Here is a 17,859-nt window from a genome sequence, read left to right on the forward strand (position 1 = left end):
CAGGGACTCGGGCCAAATGGCGCGCGCAGATGTCACTTCCGCTTCAATTGCCTCCAGAGGAGAGCGCAGCAGCTGAAAGGTGAACACGCCACAGGTGCGAGCTCTGGCCTCGCAGGAATGTACATGTAGCAAATGCAGACACGGCCTTGAGCGGAACCACCGAAATGATAATCGAACTATAAGCTCGGCGCCTGACTCAAGCGCTAGGCGACATGGTATATGCCTGGAGGTGAGTCCGTGACTACCAAAGTAGGCTTTGTGTACACTGTGGCGCTGTCAAGCCCAAGGCATGCGTTTTTAACACGTTCGGGAAGGCCACCCACGTATCCTCTTCACTTGGACACTGCAAAGCGCAAAGCCATTTCACATCGGCAACGTAGCGCCGAGCGCTTTCACAAGGCTCCGCTCAGCTGTACACGTGTGAGCACCACGCTATTGTTGGCCTTATCGTGGTGTCCACGCCTCGTCTGACATCTCGCCGCTCGCACAATGGAGCGCAGCTCACCAGGAAGCTAACATTTTTTAAGGGCAAAAGCACTGCATTATCCCGTTCTCTGCAGTCTCTCGCCTACTGCACGTCAAGCACATCGTGTTTGTTGTTTGTTAAATATATGGGCGTCTACGCAATTTCGTTCTGCGTGTGGTGTTGGTGATCCTCTCACGTCCTTGGTCAGAACCTCATCCCGCCCGACACTGGAGGAGGTGGCGTGTTGCCGCCGGTGCTTTCTGAGGACGACCAGTCGTGGGGCGTCGTGGGGGTCATCGGCGCGTCGAGCTGGAAGCCGAACGTGCCGTCCGCGCGGCGTCGCGGGGTCAGTGGGGGCAAGAACAACGTAACCAGTGTCGAGATGTCTTCGGCCTGCAAAGGAGTGGGCGTCTGCAGCGGCTCGTACTGCGCGTGTCCGTCCGTTGTGGACGTGTTCGTCACGACCGTTTCCGTCTTCAACGTGGTTGCTGCTGCTGCATCAGCCACCTGTCCTCCGGCCGCCGCCGCTGCCTGCGCCTTCAGGGCCTGCCGGGCCATGCGTTTGCGCATGTCGAGGCGGCGTTGGTTGCGGTTGGCGTTGGCTCGGTGCATGGCGCAGAAGGTGTGCAGCCCGCCCGTGCGCTTGACGGCGCGCGGGTTGAGGCACTTCTTGTTGGCATAGCGGCAGTGCAACTGCTCGGGCGCGCACGTGGTGCTCGAGTCCACCACTCTGCGCGTGCGTTTTTTAGGCCGGTCGTCGTCGGCCGCTGCGTCCGTTGTCGAAGAGGAGGCCTGTTCATCGTCGTCGTCATTGTCGTCGTCGTTTTGCTGGTCTGAGCGCTGGGGCAGTGTGGGCGGCGGGAAGCGGAGCGGCTTGTCGTCCATGTGAATCGTGCAAGTGCCGAAGTCCAGGACCCACATCAGTGTCGAGGGATGAGCGCGCGGGGCTGCGAAACGAGCAATGAATTGGGAGGTTTGGACCACGGAGCTTTACGCATGGTGCCTTAGTCGGGCGGGCCCGGTGCAAGAGCAAGATCGTCTCTCGTCAAGCCCTCGCTGAGGCCGAAAGCGGCCGTCCCCGTGGAAGAAATCAACCAAAACCCCGCGGCAGTAAAAATTGCCGGCTGTAAATCAAGTGTTAATTTCCCCTCCGATCTTTGATATGTTACATGATATGGGGATGCGTCCTCCGTTTGCGGACAGAACTTGTATCGTATATTTTCTATATGTACTAAGTACGACCTGGGAGAAGTGATAACCCTCTTGTGGTGATCACAATGAGCCGTCACATGGGGTCTAGGGCGAAAAATGATACGAACAGGTTTGGCCGCCGCTGCTGCTGGGTGGAGCCGCGTTCTGGGCCAGATGCCGAGCCGCACGCAACGACGCCAGTACTTGATACACGCACTGCTTCAAGTGAACTCGAGATAGCCCACATCGGACGCTCGCGAGCGCGCATGCTGCCGCCTGAATGCGCAGCCTGCGGACCACCGCTCCATGAACTCCGCACTGTAACTCCATTGGGTCTCCGACCCCGGTGCAATGGATAGGCATGCGTCCACGCAGCTCTGAATACGGTTGCTCCCATCGAGGCATCGCGAGTTGCGGCGCCCCATGTCGATCTCAAAAACAAGTGGCTCTGAAAGTTGATAAAATGAGAACTGAAAAAATACCGCAAAGTAACCGGTATTAAATATAGAGCGCGCGCAATCATGAGAATTAATTTTTCATGAAAATCCAAAATATTTGGATTTTCTAGAAAATAGCAGATCTTTTTTCGACATGCAGCACTACTTTGGTTAGGCATCCAAGATGTAGTCCAGCGCCAGCCGATTCGGTCGGTTCGGCGAGGACTCCGGCGAGGGCTCGTCGTCGCTCACCACTGCGACGCCACCCTCTTCTCGTGCTCGCTTGCTCCTTGGCCTATCGTGGTCGTGGTCTGGTGTCACCTCTGGCGAGACCTCGCTCCAGGCAGGGTTGTCGTTGTCATCATCGGTATCAGCATCAGCGACTTCCTCCACCACGGCAAGCTGGCGGCCGTCGCTCTCGTCGCCGATCATGTGGTCCTTGGCGATCAGCGCGAGGCCCATGACGCGCGCCACTAGCGCCGGAATCTTGAGCGCCCTCATCAGCGCGCCTACGAAGTCCACCTCGGGCGCGTACCACTCGATCTTGCCGCGCTCGTTGAAGTGGAAGTGGTTCACGCACGGGTACGTGACCTCGAGGCCGATGAGCGACTGCGTCAGAGCCTCGTCCCCCACCAGGTGCGGGAACACCTCCTCAATGGTGCGGCGCGAGAAGCGCACGCGCAGGTCGGCCGTGATGGACACCACGAGCGGCCCCTCCTCGTGCTGGTTGCCCTCGCTCGCAATGCGGGGCTCGGCCAGCTGCACTATGCTGAGCGACGTCATGGTCCACTCGATGGCGGCGTGATACAGCGAGTAGCGCTCCCACTGGTCCAGCAGCAGCTCCACGCCCAGGAACTCGCCGAAGCGCACGTTGTCGTTCATGACGGCGTTGAGGAAGCCTCTCTGCGCGTTGGTGGACTGCGCCACGAGCGACGCGGACGCGTCCTGCTCGTCCACGGCGAGTCGCACGGGCGCGCCGCGGCTGAACAGCGAGCAGTACTCGCTCACGACGTGCGCTGCAGCGCCCAGCGGCGTGCGGCGCTGCGAGAGCGCCAGCTCCTGCTGCACCTGGCGAGAGACCGTGAGGGCCGCGATCTCTTCGCGCAGCTCGGCCACGCGGCGCTCGAGATCGGCGCCATAGAGTTTGCGTCGTCGTCGGTAGTACTTGCCCCGCTCGCTGTTGTTCATGAGCTTGAGGTTGGGCGGCGGCGAGGCGTCGTATGACGCGGGGCGGTGTTGCTGGGATCGGCGAATGTCCATTGGGGCTGATGTAGTGCCTGCGTGCTTGGTGGTGAAATGGCGACTGCGTGTTGAGAAGAGGGTGGCGGTCGTCGGCGGACGTGTTGTCTGTGTGGCGGGAGCTTGTGTAAGAGAGAAATCAAGAGGTTGCGACCGGCCCGCTGTACAGTTACGTCGGGTGGAGTGTATGAGGACAGGCATCTTGCTGCTTCGAAAAAGTCGTGCTGGACAAGACTGAAGTTGAAGATGACGAACCGCACTCGGCAAGGGCGGACCAACCGTCTCAAGTCACAAGTGCATACACATGCACACCAGCACTGCCAGCATCTTGCTTGGGCTCGAGCAAGTCTTGCTGGGCATTAATACCAAAGCGGCTTGCCCTCACCAACCAACCTAACTGTATGCCACGACCGCTCGCTCGTAGCATGGATGCCGCCGGTGAGGATCGGCCCCCTTTGAAGGAGAAAACTGCAAAAGGCACATACTGGACGAGTTTTCGGCAAAAAGCGCATACCGAGTTTCTGACTCCCTGTAGGAATCAGACGATCAAGCAACTTACACAACGATTAGCACGATGTACCAGCTTGGCAACGAGCACTTACGCACGCTATTTATGTGTCGCGCACCTGGACCATCTCGAGGCCTTCATGGCGGGGAAGTGCAACTAATTTTCAAGACCACCGCATCGGGCGAATTGCCAATGAGAGAGAGAGAGGGTAGCATACATATCGGCTAGGTGCAGCCTGCACCGTGCAGGAGCAATCTACAACTATCAACTTTCTGGAACAAGCCCAGCCAATCGACAGCGTTTTCCCCTTCAGTTGTGCTGCAGCACAGAGTTGGTTTGACAACCCAGCACAACTTGGTAGTTTGGAAGACAATGGTTTCCTTCAATGCGGCATCCTAGGGGGCAAACGAAAAGTTCATTTTGAGTAGAAGCCAAGGCTTGAACTGCACTGCAAGCCAGGGCAGTGAGAGACTAGCCCCGTGGGATGTGGTGGGCGGGTTGAGACTCTCAACTTGAGAGCTAGCGTCCTGCTAGATGTCGATCGATGGATCGCTGACGCTGCTCGCTCTGCCTGTGTGCTACCGCTACTCTTCCTGATATGAACCCTGGTGCAAGCATAAATCACACCCGGCGGCATGCATTGCTACATCGTGACTGAGATGCTTGCCTTCCATGATACGGCTCAAGGGCGGTGTGAGCATGCTAGCTGACACCGAGGTGTATGCGTAACGGCAAGTATGGCGAGTTCAATGGTGAACCCGATGCAAACAGTGGACACTATCAATGGGCAAAGTCTGCACGGCCGCAGACTATCCACTGTTTAATACATCGATTTGAGGTGCTGCTACTCAGCAGCACGCCCCCCGACTGAAATGGTATGTTTTCCGGGGATTCATGCGGAAGAGAAGTTTTCAGAAGTGGTGAGGCTGGCATGCCACGCGAGGACGGTCGTTGGGAAACGGACAAAGGCTCTACGGATGTTGTAGGACAAGTAGGAGTAGGCAGGAGCGCTCATTTGCGAATTCGCGCTCAGCTGCTCAAGTCTTTTACTACCCACCACGCCACATTGATGCGGAATTCGCAGCTCGAGGTGGAATTTGAGGTATAGTTGCTGCGTACCATACTCGTGTGTCCGATAGCCCATAGCGTGCGCAAGTTTGTCAGGCATGTAGGAGTCCTGCGGCCGAATGATGTGCCAGTCTTCGGGCCTTCCCTGAGGTAGGAAGCGAAGGAACTGTAACCATTGACGGTGTGCGCGCTCCCGTGTAAGTTGCTGATCGTCTGATTCCTACGTGGAATCAGAAACTCGGTATGCGCTTTTTGCAGAAAAACTCGTCCAGTACTTAAGGCCTCGTTCTAAACCGCGTCCCATCCGTGCCATGCCATGCCATGTCATTTTTCATTGGCCGAGAGCTCCTCGGGTTTAGGTCACTGGTGCCATGAAAGTGCCATGGCAATTGGTCGTGCCATGTGCCATAATGGGGAAATTGCTCGCGACGGGCATCAGACTTCGCTCTGCTGGTATATACTAGTTCATACACCTATTAGAAACCCATGTAACCCGCTTTTGGCCGACGGGGTGCTAAAGTGCCAGTTCATCTTGCCATGGCGCAGGCCATTTCATTCGGAAACGGAGTGTCATGCAAAATCGGTACCTAGCCCTATGGCATGGCATGGCTAGAACTAGGCCTAACTATGCGCCTTTTGCAGTTTTCTCCCGGCTTGCTAAGATGCAGCACTGTGAAGACGAGCCCATTCATGAAGGCACTAGGCGCGCAACCAAGGTCTTTCGGCCGTGAAAGACGGCGATTTTTCCCTAACAACCGTTGCCAGAATTCCTTTTTTGAAGCACTGTGTGCGACAGACTGCGCGAACTCTTGGGAGTCTGGCCTTGGTAGTATCTTAAAGCCGCTTAGACACTTGCAAAAGAGCATCATGCTGTCAACACAACAAGTCGCGGTGGTAGTATCCGTGTAGCAAGCGAGTCGGCGAGAAAGAAGCTCTTCAGGAGGAGGCGTGGAAATCACGTAGATATGCGTCTTCAACACCCTCGAGTCGAAGGGCCTCGACGGCCTCGACTGCAGCTAACACGGTAACTTACCTTCGATCCCCAAAAGATGAAAGGCACTCCAGCCTGGGCTTCCAGGCTGCAACGCAAGATCAAGACAAGCAGACGATTACTGCGCAACCTCTTTTGTTACGCTAACTACCGTTCATTCATTTTTTCCATATAGAAATCATGATAATGCTGCTGCCGCGACAGGACGGTCGAGTCGAGGCTGTCTACGATTCTTGCTGGTTGCGGCGGCGCGCTGTGTTCAGCGCACCTATTTTTCGCTGTTGTCCGTCGTGTAGTCAACTGGGTGTACCAAGCTCGAAAGTACTGCAGAGCCGGTTAGGGCGCCGGACACTGCCGTCCGCTGCCCCCCCCCCCGCTCAGGTAGAGCTCGACGAATTGTTGAATTGTTGCTGCATTGGCAAAATATGTGGAGTCCGTACGTGTGGATCCGCTTGTATGAACACGATATGTTTGGCAAACGGTTGTCTTCATAGGACTTTGGATATGAACGTAGCTTGGAGATCCTGGTGAACAGATCGAACGGGTTTCGTTGCAGCACCACACCTTCTTCCAAGTGCCCATAATGTTGCCAATGTTGATATGCAATGTCCGTTACATCCCTTCCCCAAAACCAACGTTACCAAGCGTTGCCTTTCTTGGCAAGGCTTTCAAAGCAGCAAGCTCCGCCTGTCCGCTAATAGCCAAAGTCTTCAACGTCTTCAGCGAGGGCCATTCGACATCTCACCGACCGGCGACAAGAAGCTCTCCCACCCAGCATGAGCGACGTTCGACCTCGTTGGCCTTGCGCCAAATTGAAGCAGAGGAAGTCCAGACCCGCGCCGTACGATGGGTCGCCGCAGCCGAACCTCAAACTAATGAACAACAGCGAGCGAGGCAAGTACTACAGACGACGACGTAAACTCTATGGGGCCGAGCTCGAACGCCGCGTGGCTGATCTGCGCGAAGAGATTGCAGCGCTGACAGTTTCTCGTCAGGTGCAGCAAGAACTGGCAGTATCGCAACGTCGTACACCGCTCGGTGCTGCTGCTCACATTACTGTTTGCTGTTCAGTCACGGTGCACCGGTTCGGTTGGCTGTGGACGAGAAGGACGCGTCCGCCTCGCTTGTGGCGCAATCCACCAGTGCGCAGAGAGGCTTCCTGAACGCCGTCATGAATGACAACGTGCGCTTCGGCGAGTTCCTGGGCGTGGAGCTGCTGCTGGACCAGTGGGAGCGCTACTCGCTGTATCACGCCGCCATCGAGTGTCGCTCAACATTGTTCAGCTAGCGGAAGCTTCCAACAGCCAGTACGAGGAAGGCCCGCTGGTAGTGTCTATTACGGCCGACCTGCGCGTGTGCTACTCGCGTCGCACAATCGAGGAGGTGTTTCCGCACTTGATCGGAGATGAAGAGCTCATACAATCGCTCATCGGACTGGAGGTGACATACCCTAGCATCAACCACTTCCACTTCGGCAAGGACGGCAAGATCGAGTGGTACGCACCAGAGGCGGACTTTGTCGGCGCACTGATGAATGTATTGAAGAACCCGATGCTCGTGGCTCGTGTCATGGGGAATGCGCTGATCACGAAAGGGCACATGATCGGCGACGAGAGCGACGGCCGCCAGCTCCCTGCGGCGGAGCCTGTGGCAGCACCAATCGCTTTTGCTACCAATAGTGTCAGCGATATTCCACTTGAAGACGCGCTCGATGCAGAATGCCAACACATTGGGTCAAGCACAAAGTACGACGTGGCCATCGTGAGCCGTTCCTCGAGTCGCCACCTTGTCAACTGAGCAAGCTACGACTTGCCTACATCTTGGACGAGTAAGGGCTACGCCGCCGCGCTCCTTGTTCACATTTAACAAGCACGTAGTTTGTATGAATCAACCACTTTGCTTCATCTTCTTGGTGATAATACTGCTTCCAGACAACGAAGTCAGTCATGCCCTCGGGTGTTTCCATGCATACATGTAAGTTGAGATGCTATTGAACTTTAGTGCCACAACCTGCGTCATCCGTAAGGTACAGACTATAGACAACGAGAGGCAGTCATCGCCAACGAGCGGTAACTTAGAGCAAATACTGGAGCGATCCTCCCATCGCCTCGATGTTTCTGACCAGCACTTCCATCCGTGCTACCCGACAAAACTATTTTCCCCACGCCCGGTTGGGCAGGCATTCGACAATCACTTGTGTCGAGCATTCGTAAGTTTGACGACAAATCAAATTTAGTGATTTGATTTGCGAATAGTATTGTGAAAACCGCTTCATTTGCCTATTTTGCTCGTAAATCGGTTGATTAGCATCCTGATTTAGCTTGATCGATTTACAAATCGATCGCGTCCTATGTGAGTGGATGTGCAAATTAGGCGATCGTTTGATGGAAGCTAAGTCGATATAGCCGCGTTTGGAGCAGATTGCCCACCTTTTACAGGGCAATCGCGCAGCCAAGCGATGCATCTAGATCGCGATCAATTTCATCCCTGATTTGTACTCTGATTAACTTTGTCATTGAGATCTAATAAGGGGTTGCTACAGATGGGCATTTTATCCGGTTCTCGCAATACGACCTGCCAATTCTGTTGGCACTGCCAGGCGCAGAGTGCTCGCATGCTCTGCTAGGAAGGCCCACGTTCCTCTTCGCTACTCTTTTTGATGTATTTCGTTGCACTTCGTATCCTGACTAATATCGGGCGCAGCATAGTAGTGGTAGTAATGATTGGCGGTTCGATAGAACTGTGCGGAGGAGCGCTGCGACACCAACAACCCCCCCCCCCCCTCATTTGTTGGAGGGACGATGATGCACTGCAGATCAGGCTTTACGAGGAACTTCCTCGTTAGCAACGGGAGTGGTCGACTGAACCGATACAAATACAAAGACCAAGACTGGCTGACGCTGCCTTGTTGCTACTGCAAAACAGTTCATTTCATGACTTTGGTAAGATCCCATAATGTATTGAACGTCTACTCCCTCGCGTCCTCCGACAACGCCTCGGTGCGGAGCATGTGTTTGTTTGTTTCGTTTTTGAATTGAGGATCATTACTGTCACTTAGCTAATACGATCGCTAACGACTACTAAAGACCGGGGACTTCACCTGTGCAAAACGTCACTAGGGAGGGGGCTCTCTGGACCAGAGTCTGGTGGGAGAGTCTGAAAATTAGTGCAAAGCGCGACCTCAAGCGAGGCCAGTGGTTCGTACTCGCCACCCACGAGGTCGGCAGATACAGGGCAGGGGCCCTGCACCTCCTTTTGTGCGGCCATCGGATGCTGTCCCAATGGAGACTTGACTTGAGGGTTGATCGCGTTCGTCCGGCGCGTGCTGTAGGATGCGTGAGCCTGGGCTCGAACTAACATCACATGACGGCAGCGTCCCGAAGGACACCGCCCAATGCCTCCGTGGAGGCGTGGCTTCAGTGCTTGAACCGCGATCGCCTGCCGCGAGCTGGAAAGAGTGGTCGAAGGCTGGGCCTCCCACCACCGTGACAGCGACCCATAGAGTCGCCGCCTTCTTGGAGCGCAATCGCCGTCGTCGCGCGCGAGCTTCTCCAGTGCCGACTCCCTTCGTCGGCCATGGTCACGCAGAAGCCGTCGCTACAGCCGCCACGCTCCTTCCTGGGCTCCCGTGGGAGGATCCCCCCCCCCAGGAAGGCCAAGGGCCCTGAGACCCTTTTAGGCGACCCTTGGCAGACACTTGCTTGCGACCCGTCGTTTTGTGGAATGCGAAGCATGTGTGCGCGCTCGTCGTGCACTGTTTCGCTCGGAGGCGTCCTCAGAGGACACGACAGGGTTCGTGGGCCGCACTACCCGAGGGATAGGGGCTCTATTTGGTTATGCATTAACTAGAATTCACTATAAAGCCCTGAACGTTTTGTTTGTCAAGCTGGGCTAATGGTTCGGGTGCATTTATTTCTTAACCATTCTCAAACAAGCGTGTACATTGTAGTCGGCAGTAGGGCCGCACTACCGACTACATGTTCGTGCTTGTGAGCGCCTTATTTCGTCGGCTCGACTGTAGGTGGCACGAGCAATTCAAAAACGGCAAAGCGGTTGTCCCCGGGTCCTACGTGCTCAACGGAGGAACGCACGCAATGACACTACCCTCTTTCGTGCAGAAAGTTTTGGCCAATCGCATGGTGCAAATTGTTGTCCGACAAACTGTCTTACGTTTTGACGGACAAAATACAATGTATTGTGCCTTTCTGCCAAAACGCCCTCCGATTTGAGGTCCTACGTAGCACTTTTGCTCCTACGTAAGGTCTCGTAAAAGTTAGTACCGAGGACAGTAAAACCTGGTATAAACAAAAAACTGAATGTAAACTGAGCGAATGACTTGCAAAGGTAGGCTGACAAGTCAGCGCGTTCAGTACCGTTATACCTGTAGCACATGTGCGGTGCTGCCTGAGTCTCCGCCTGTACGAGTGTGGCCAAACTATGCATTTGCCACAGATGCTTCAGGCGCACTGGCCTGATCTAGTCCTACGAAGGACTCGTTAGTCCTACAAAGGTCCAAATGGCCAGCTTAACATGGCCATTAGGTCCTTATTTCCAAAAAGGTACCCATTAGATGAAGACGGAACTCCTACGTAGGACTTCCGTAATCCGATGCAAGGCCAACAGCAAATCCTAGGTCTAGCCCTACCCTCTCCTTCTTAAGACCACCTTTTTGAGGTCAGATTGGCCAAAGTTTTGGAAAGGCACCATAATAGCCACTGGTTTACTAAAACCAAGATGCAACCAAAATGCGTTGATTCAAAGTACTGTATCGCCTATCTTCGCCTCAACTTCGGCCCCTGCACAGCATCAAAACGCGGCCGAAGATAGTGGTTACATTTGGCGGCTCGTGTACACTTGGATAAACTATAGTTGTATATTCGTACCCCCAGTAACTTCGTCCCGAAGCTGGGATTGGCTGAAAAAGAAAATAGGAAAGCAAGGAAGAGGAGGGGGCTCACACAGTGGGGCACTGGCGGGCTCGGTGGTGTTCGCAGACTCGGTGCTGTCTCTCGGGGCTGGTGGTGTTCGCAGACTCGGTGGCGCTTGAGGAGATGGTGGGTGGCTTTATAGTTGGCGTGCTCGTGGACTCGTGGCGCTCATGTTCTTGTTGGTGCTCGCAGACTCGCTGGTGGTGTGGTGATGCGTTCGGAGCTGGAGTTTTTGCGGGGCTCGCGGACGTGGTGGTGCTCGTGCAGTTAGTGACGCTCTTGGACTCGGTGGCGCTCGCGGACGTTACTCAGTGGTGCTCGTGGTGATTTCGAAGCTCGCTCGTGGTGTACACAGAGCTGGAGGGGCTCATGTAGATGGTCGTGGGTGTGATCTCGGTGGTGCTCGTGGCCTCAGTGATGCTCGTGTAGCTCATGTCGCACTCGGAGCTAGTGGTACACTCAGAGCTCGTGCTGCCCTTGCAGCTCGTACTACCCTCGAAGCTCATGGCACACTCGGAGCTCATGGCGCACTCGGAGCTCGTGCTGCCCTCCCAGCTCATGGCGCACTTGGAGCTCGTACTGCTCCTGGAGATCGTGCTGCTGTCAGACCTCGTGGGGTACTCCGAGCTCGTGCCGCTCTCGGAATTAGTCTGTGGTGCTCGCGGATGCAGCGTTGTTTTTGGAGCTCGTGGTGCACTCCGATCTGGCGATGCTCATGTCGTTGAAGCTGGTGGTGCTCTCGGGAGCTAGTGGTGCATCGAAGGTGGCATGACGTGTATTCAAGTTACATATGCATTGTGTAATCCCAACTTGACCAAGAGGCCTCCAACTATCTCTCTCATGCTGCTAAGAATCGGATACGCGGTAGTGAGCGAAAAGCCGCCCACTGCTGATCAGTTAGCTCACCCCAGGCTTTGACTATACCGGTAAGTTTTCCAGAGCGACGGCGCTTGCGCTGTGTTCCTTCTTTTGCATCAGCAGCTTTGGTAAAGCCATTGACTAACACTGTTTCGCACTGACTTGCTATGTTTTTCATTGCAGATACCCATTGAACCCTGTCCACCTCTCGCGATAATGGAGGAACTGGTGGGATGCTGGCTAAGTCGGCAACGTAGGCAACGATTTTAACAGCTCGAAGGCAATCCTTCTGCCCGCGATTTCCTCGTTCCTTTGGAATATAACCCGGCCTTCTGTGTAGAACTGGACGAGAACATCGGAGAGATGCTTACCCTTCAGCTTCGTCAAGCTAGTGGGTCACGCCTTACCAAGCTGAGGGGATCGCAAGAGAGCCCGCCAGAAACTTCAGCATCTGGACTACCTTCCGTCGCATTGGTGGAGGAAGCGTTGCCTTCTGGTTGACGATCAAGCCGTCGAAGCACAAGATGTAGCATGCATCTGAGCTCCTCATTGGAGGTCACCAGCTGCTGGTATCCTATGAGTAGCCTTTCCAGCGTTTCGGCAAAGGTATGGAATCCAACAAACTGCTCTGCTTGCTCCTGGATTGTAAGGCTGTCTCTAACATGTTGTATCGGAAGTGAAAGGATGTTGTCGGTGACAAAGCGTTTGCGAATCTTGCTTCCCCAGTCAAGCAGCTCATCCTGACATTCAAGCTGCGAGTGCAGAGAGGAATGTACCCGCTCCAGTTCTTGGTGGACGATGTGTTGCGGTGCGACAGCAAGCGTGTCGCGGTAGTACATCAGCAGAGTCGCGGTAAGACAGTCCGCGAAACCTTTCGGTGCAATCTTGGAGAAGTGAAGCAACCGTAGTGCTTGAGCAAATGTACTGACCCTTGTGAATGTCTGTGATTCTTTTCGAAACAGGCAAGCGTAGGCGGGTGACCAGCCTGCTTTGTGTCCGCCCACCCTCCGAGCACCTTTGCAACGTTCTGGCCGCTAGCCGTCGTTGGCGATATGTATTCGAGTAAGGTAGCAAATCCATCCATGGACCAGAGCCCCCGGTGGGCCAAATCAGCCAGGTTGACGCTAGCGTTGGAGCTTGCATGCGCTGCGCCACCTCGGCGCGCTGAGTGTGACTGTAGGCTTTGCGTCAGCTCTCGCTTTGTGTCGTACTGATACACCGATTTTAACACTCGATTAATGTATATAGCCACACGCTCGTCTGTTGTAGCTTCAGTCACTTGCGAGAACACACGCGGCGAGGCATTGTATGGGTCAGCAACCAGCTGAGAAGCCAACACGTGAAAGGGATCGATGCTCCAGCAAATCGGAGAGCAAAAAATTGAGATAGTCTGTTGCTGCTGCACCTTGATGCTATTGAAGCAGCACACAGGTCAATTACTTATTACAATGCTAAAGCCAAAGTATATGCACGTACCGTGTCAGATCAATGAGAAGAAAACTGCCATGCCAGTGCAAGTCCGTAAAGTGTAGCATTCCTACGTCGGAGCTACGACCAACTGCAAGCCACTGGTTGTTAAGAAGAGTGCGGTCGAGTAGCGCCTTCTTATCGTCTTTGAGAAATAGTATGGTTGATATTGAGCGAAGATCATCAATTGTCATGGATGGAACGTGGTTCTTCAGCTTTTTGCCTTCCGAGCTGGCAAGCATGAGATACTGCTTTTGCAAATGGCGTCGGCAACGCCGATACCACTCGGGGTCACTGCGGAACAGGTCCGTTCCCGTTTTCTCCTCCAGTTGTCTCTTGATAGAGCTCAGATAGTTCATCGATGTTTGCCAGTGGATGTCAGGATCATTGAACAGAAAGGTAAGGAGCTTACCAAGCATTTCCTTAGTGACCTGTGCTGCCCTCAGCGTCTCCATAGTCAGGTTGGTGTCTACGTGTTTTTTCAAGAAGGTGTTGAATTTCGCACAGGCTGAAGAATCTTGTTTTCTAGAAAAAGGCCCCAACTCGCTCTCCGTCAAGTCCACGATGGCTTCGACATCTGCCCCACGCTCCATTGTCGGCGTGGTGCTGCGAGCAGTTTTATCAAACGCTCTTTCACAATAGTCATATGTTACTAGAATGTTGCTCTAATGTTGCTCGAACTTTACACTTATCTTCGGCGACGACGTTAACCAAATACACTACTGTATCGTCTTCCATATTTTTGGGGGTTTGAAGAACGAGAACGAAAGAGCATGAATCTACCTTGCGAACGACAATGAGCGTCCGCCGACCCAACCCGAAGCAGATGCGCGGGCCGGCGCCGTACGACGCCTTGCCTCCGCCCAACCTCAAGCTCATGAACAACAGCGAGCGGGGCAAGTACTACCGACGACGACGCAAACTCTATGGCGCCGATCTCGAGCGCCGCGTGGCCGAGCTGCGCGAAGAGATCGCGGCCCTCACGGTCTCTCGCCAGGTGCAGCAGGAGCTGGCGCTCTCGCAGCGCCGCACGCCGCTGGGCGCTGCAGCGCAAGTCGTGAGCGAGTACTGCTCGCTGTTCAGCCGCGGCGCGCCCGTGCGACTCGCCGTGGACGAGCAGGACGCGTCCGCGTCGCTCGTGGCGCAGTCCACCAACGCGCAGAGAGGCTTCCTCAACGCCGTCATGAACGACAACGTGCGCTTCGGCGAGTTCCTGGGCGTGGAGCTGCTGCTGGACCAGTGGGAGCGCTACTCGCTGTATCACGCCGCCATCGAGTGGACCATGACGTCGCTCAGCATAGTGCAGCTGGCCGAGCCCCGCATTGCGAGCGAGGGCAACCAGCACGAGGAGGGGCCGCTCGTGGTGTCCATCACGGCCGACCTGCGCGTGCGCTTCTCGCGCCGCACCATTGAGGAGGTGTTCCCGCACCTGGTGGGGGACGAGGCTCTGACGCAGTCGCTCATCGGCCTCGAGGTCACGTACCCGTGCGTGAACCACTTCCACTTCAACGAGCGCGGCAAGATCGAGTGGTACGCGCCCGAGGTGGACTTCGTAGGCGCGCTGATGAGGGCGCTCAAGATTCCGGCGCTAGTGGCGCGCGTCATGGGCCTCGCGCTGATCGCCAAGGACCACATGATCGGCGACGAGAGCGACGGCCGCCAGCTTGCCGTGGTGGAGGAAGTCGCTGATGCTGATACCGATGATGACAACGACAACCCTGCCTGGAGCGAGGTCTCGCCAGAGGTGACACCAGACCACGACCACGATAGGCCAAGGAGCAAGCGAGCACGAGAAGAGGGTGGCGTCGCAGTGGTGAGCGACGAGCCCTCGCCGGAGTCCTCGCCGAACCGACCGAATCGGCTGGCGCTGGACTACATCCTTGGACGACTGAGCGTTGATTGCCAATAGCCATCATCGCGATCTTTGGCTTCAACATGGCGCGGGTCTATGCGTCCTCGAGGATGGATTTTCCCTTGACGAAACGCTGCATGCCAGGGCATCCGCTCCTGTCGAGTCCTCATACATGAGCGATAAATGCTCTAACTACAATGGAGAGAGGTTCCAAGTAGTGGTTGATTAAAGCACGGTAGGTCTCAATGGGTATACCGCCGCTAAATGGCGTCCTGCCACCTCAAAGGCAGCGGCTGAAGATCGCGATTCGCGATCTTCAGCCGCGATTCGCGATGCAGATGAATGCGTCACTCTGAGGAAGACGAACGAACGCAGCAGACGGTAGTCATGCGCGACTCTATGTGGACAAGCCAATAACTCCAGTGTATTTTTTAAAATTAAAAAATAGAGAAAAGTCATAAAGCAAAGGCAACAAGGCATGTTCTAGGAGTGATGTTGGTTCGCTCCATCTTCGCAGCGACTAAAGACAGCCCAAGCTATAAGCAGCTCGCTGTCCTAGCAAGCCTTTGGCGCAGTTTTCGGGCCTGTGGCTTTATCACCCAGCAGTTACCGGTATCGCGAGTTGCGGCGGATAACCGCTGGCAGATCTGGCCACGACTGGAACCTCGATACGATATGTGGTGTTGGTCCCGTTCGTTCGCGACAGTGAAGGCATGGACACGCCGCAGACGGTGACGAAAGCCTCGCAGCAGCAGCTATCCGCAAGGCAATCCGCTCAGGGCGTCGGTTTGCTCTCCTCCCGGGTCGAAGACCACTAAGCTGCGCTGGCAACAGTGCCGCTGTCGAGCGCGCGAGGTGTTCGGTCCGCTTCGGCGTACAAAAGCAGCTCGTTGGCCGCGCTCACGTGAACACAATCCAGTCTCCAGTCTTATGACTGTGTTGTTCATTCGGATTTTTGCCAGCCACCGTTACAGGCTGCGCTTCCTTGCCTTTTCCCGCCCGCCAGAGGTGGACTCCACGCACGACGTGCAGCGCCGTTCGACTAGCCATTCGCCAATTCACCGCCGGGGAGTAAGAAGGAGATGACCACCCGCCATGCCCTCACGCCCTATGTCAAGCCCAGGCAGAAGCAGAAGCAGAAGCAGAAGCACCGCCCTGCTCCGTTCGAGGACGCGCCGCCAGTCAACCTCAAGCTCATGAACAACAGCGAGCGAGGCAAGTACTACCGGCAGCGACGCAAGCTCTACGGCGCGCACATCGAGCGGTGCGTGGCTGACCTCCGCGAGGAGATCGCGGCGCTAACAGTCACGCGCCAAGTCCAGCGGGAGCTGGCGTTATCGCAGCAACGAACGCCTTTGGGAGCAGCCGCGCATATTGTTAGCGAGTACTGTTCCATGTTCAGCCGCGGCACGCCCGTCCGTCTGGCCGTCAACGAGCAGGACGCGACGGCGTCGCTCGTGGCGCAGTCCACCAGCGCGCAGCGCGGCTTCCTGCGCGCCGTCATGACCGAGGACGTCCGCTTCGGCGAGTACCTGGGGATCGACCTGGTCTTGGCCCAATGGGAGCGCTACTCGCTCTTCCACGCCGCCATCGAGTGGACGATGAAGTCTCTGGACGTGATCCAGCTAGCGGAGCCGCGGGAGGTGACCGCGGACAATCGATACGACGACGGACCGCTAGTGGTCGCCATTGCCGCCACCCTGCGCGTGCGCTTCTCGCGCCGCACCATCGAGGAGGTGTTCCCGCACCTGGTGGGCGACGAAGCGCTGACGCAGGCGCTCATCGGCCTGGAGGTGACGTATCCGAGCAACAACCAATTCCACTTTGACCGCAACGGCAAGATCGAGTGGTACGCGGTGGAGGCCGACTACGCGGGCGCGCTCCTGGCTGCACTCAAGGACCCGCTGCTGGTGGCTCGCATCATGGGCGAAGCGGTGATCGTCAGGGGCCACATGATCGGCGACGAGGATGACGGCCGCCAGCTGGCCCCCGTGGACGAAGAGGAGACCCGAGTAGCCAGCAGCCCTGCGCCGAGTGAAGGCTCGCTTGATGAGCCGCTGGACAAGGGTCGGACTACCAGCAATTGCAATAAACACACCCACACGCCCCCAGCGAGCGATGAGGAGCCATCGCCGGAATCTTCACCAAGCCGGCTGGACCTCGACTTCATCCTGAGCGACTAAGGAAGGGTCCATGTTCACTACCAGCACCTAAGCTTATAAATAAATCCTAGCACATTTTCATAAGTTAGCCTTGGTTATCGACGGGGGCTTTTCAGTAGCTTTGCAGCCCTGGAAAGTGCTCGGCCGAGCAACGTGCGTCCAGCAACGCGAGGAAGCCGACTATATATTCACGGTGAAGAAGAAGACGAGAGCGGCAACTCGGTGGTCGACAGGCAGTCAGCTCACTCGTGCTCTGCTCGGCACGGGCAGCGCAGGTGGGCGGGGTCACGAGCAGTCTGTGAGTTCCGCTGCGGCGGCACGGGTGTACCGCTGCTGCAAGCGTGTCATTATTCGTTGCTGCCGGCAAATCTATTTCAGGTGACGACGATTCGGCGCGCAGTGACGAGCCTTGTGGTGGGTGCGCGCGCGGAAGAGGCTCTCCGATGCGACACCTTGGTGCGCCAGACTCGGCCGGGCGCGCCGTTCTTGCTGGCTGGCCGAGGAGAGACCGGTGCTGCCTGGGGGAGCGCTCGACACTCATCCTGTCCGGCGCCGATGGCGGCCCCGCTCTGTGCGCGCACAAATCGACCGGGCAAGCATACGGAAAACACCGACAAATGATCACCACGGGCGCTGATAACGTCCGTAAAAGACCTTCAGCATCGCATATCTCGAGGGAGGAAACATCTTGA

General features: G+C 56.0%; 8 protein-coding genes across 8 annotated transcripts; 3 read left to right on the forward strand and 5 right to left on the reverse strand.

Moving 5' to 3' along the window:
* Positions 1 to 670: 670 nt before the first annotated feature.
* On the reverse strand, positions 671 to 1,351 carry PHYSODRAFT_488838 (hypothetical protein; the record flags this gene model as incomplete). Its single annotated transcript, XM_009524407.1, has 1 exon — positions 671 to 1,351. The coding sequence occupies one exon, from the start codon at positions 1,349 to 1,351 to the stop codon at positions 671 to 673; it is 681 nt and encodes a 226-aa protein (XP_009522702.1).
* A 914-nt stretch (positions 1,352 to 2,265) lies between these two features.
* PHYSODRAFT_493745 (hypothetical protein) lies at positions 2,266 to 3,354 on the reverse strand (the record flags this gene model as incomplete). The annotated part of the gene is made up of 2 exons (XM_009524408.1): positions 2,266 to 2,415; positions 2,491 to 3,354. The coding sequence occupies 2 exons, from the start codon at positions 3,352 to 3,354 to the stop codon at positions 2,266 to 2,268; spliced, it is 1,014 nt and encodes a 337-aa protein (XP_009522703.1).
* A 3,322-nt stretch (positions 3,355 to 6,676) lies between these two features.
* On the forward strand, positions 6,677 to 7,697 carry PHYSODRAFT_264541 (hypothetical protein; the record flags this gene model as incomplete). The annotated part of the gene is made up of 3 exons (XM_009524409.1): positions 6,677 to 6,798; positions 6,972 to 7,163; positions 7,205 to 7,697. 3 exons carry the CDS (start codon positions 6,677 to 6,679, stop codon positions 7,695 to 7,697), a joined length of 807 nt encoding a protein of 268 aa, XP_009522704.1.
* A 1,219-nt stretch (positions 7,698 to 8,916) lies between these two features.
* Positions 8,917 to 9,587, reverse strand: PHYSODRAFT_285355 (hypothetical protein). Its single transcript, XM_009524410.1, has one exon. It carries the CDS (start codon positions 9,258 to 9,260, stop codon positions 8,997 to 8,999), a length of 264 nt encoding a protein of 87 aa, XP_009522705.1. The 5' UTR covers positions 9,261 to 9,587; the 3' UTR covers positions 8,917 to 8,996.
* A 1,248-nt stretch (positions 9,588 to 10,835) lies between these two features.
* PHYSODRAFT_285356 (hypothetical protein) lies at positions 10,836 to 12,963 on the reverse strand. Its single transcript, XM_009524411.1, has 5 exons — positions 12,649 to 12,963; positions 12,364 to 12,563; positions 11,870 to 12,292; positions 11,021 to 11,754; positions 10,836 to 10,954 (listed from the first exon to the last, which is right to left on the reverse strand). Exon 4 carries the CDS (start codon positions 11,386 to 11,388, stop codon positions 11,137 to 11,139), a length of 252 nt encoding a protein of 83 aa, XP_009522706.1. The 5' UTR covers positions 11,389 to 11,754; positions 11,870 to 12,292; positions 12,364 to 12,563; positions 12,649 to 12,963; the 3' UTR covers positions 10,836 to 10,954; positions 11,021 to 11,136.
* Positions 12,964 to 13,949: 986 nt separating this feature from the next.
* Positions 13,950 to 15,062, forward strand: PHYSODRAFT_495217 (hypothetical protein; the record flags this gene model as incomplete). Its single annotated transcript, XM_009524412.1, has 2 exons — positions 13,950 to 14,822; positions 14,898 to 15,062. The coding sequence occupies 2 exons, from the start codon at positions 13,950 to 13,952 to the stop codon at positions 15,060 to 15,062; spliced, it is 1,038 nt and encodes a 345-aa protein (XP_009522707.1).
* Positions 15,063 to 15,230: 168 nt separating this feature from the next.
* Positions 15,231 to 15,485, reverse strand: PHYSODRAFT_265339 (hypothetical protein; the record flags this gene model as incomplete). The annotated part of the gene is made up of 1 exon (XM_009524413.1): positions 15,231 to 15,485. The coding sequence occupies one exon, from the start codon at positions 15,483 to 15,485 to the stop codon at positions 15,231 to 15,233; it is 255 nt and encodes an 84-aa protein (XP_009522708.1).
* Positions 15,486 to 16,144: 659 nt separating this feature from the next.
* On the forward strand, positions 16,145 to 17,179 carry PHYSODRAFT_368768 (hypothetical protein; the record flags this gene model as incomplete). The annotated part of the gene is made up of 1 exon (XM_009524414.1): positions 16,145 to 17,179. A coding segment is annotated over one exon (1,035 nt), but the record flags the coding sequence as incomplete, so codon positions are not given.
* Between the last annotated feature and the right edge of the window lie 680 nt (positions 17,180 to 17,859).

The sequence above is a fragment of the Phytophthora sojae genome (genome assembly GCF_000149755.1).
Source record: "Phytophthora sojae unplaced genomic scaffold PHYSOscaffold_3, whole genome shotgun sequence".
Lineage (NCBI taxonomy): Eukaryota > Oomycota > Peronosporomycetes > Peronosporales > Peronosporaceae > Phytophthora > Phytophthora sojae.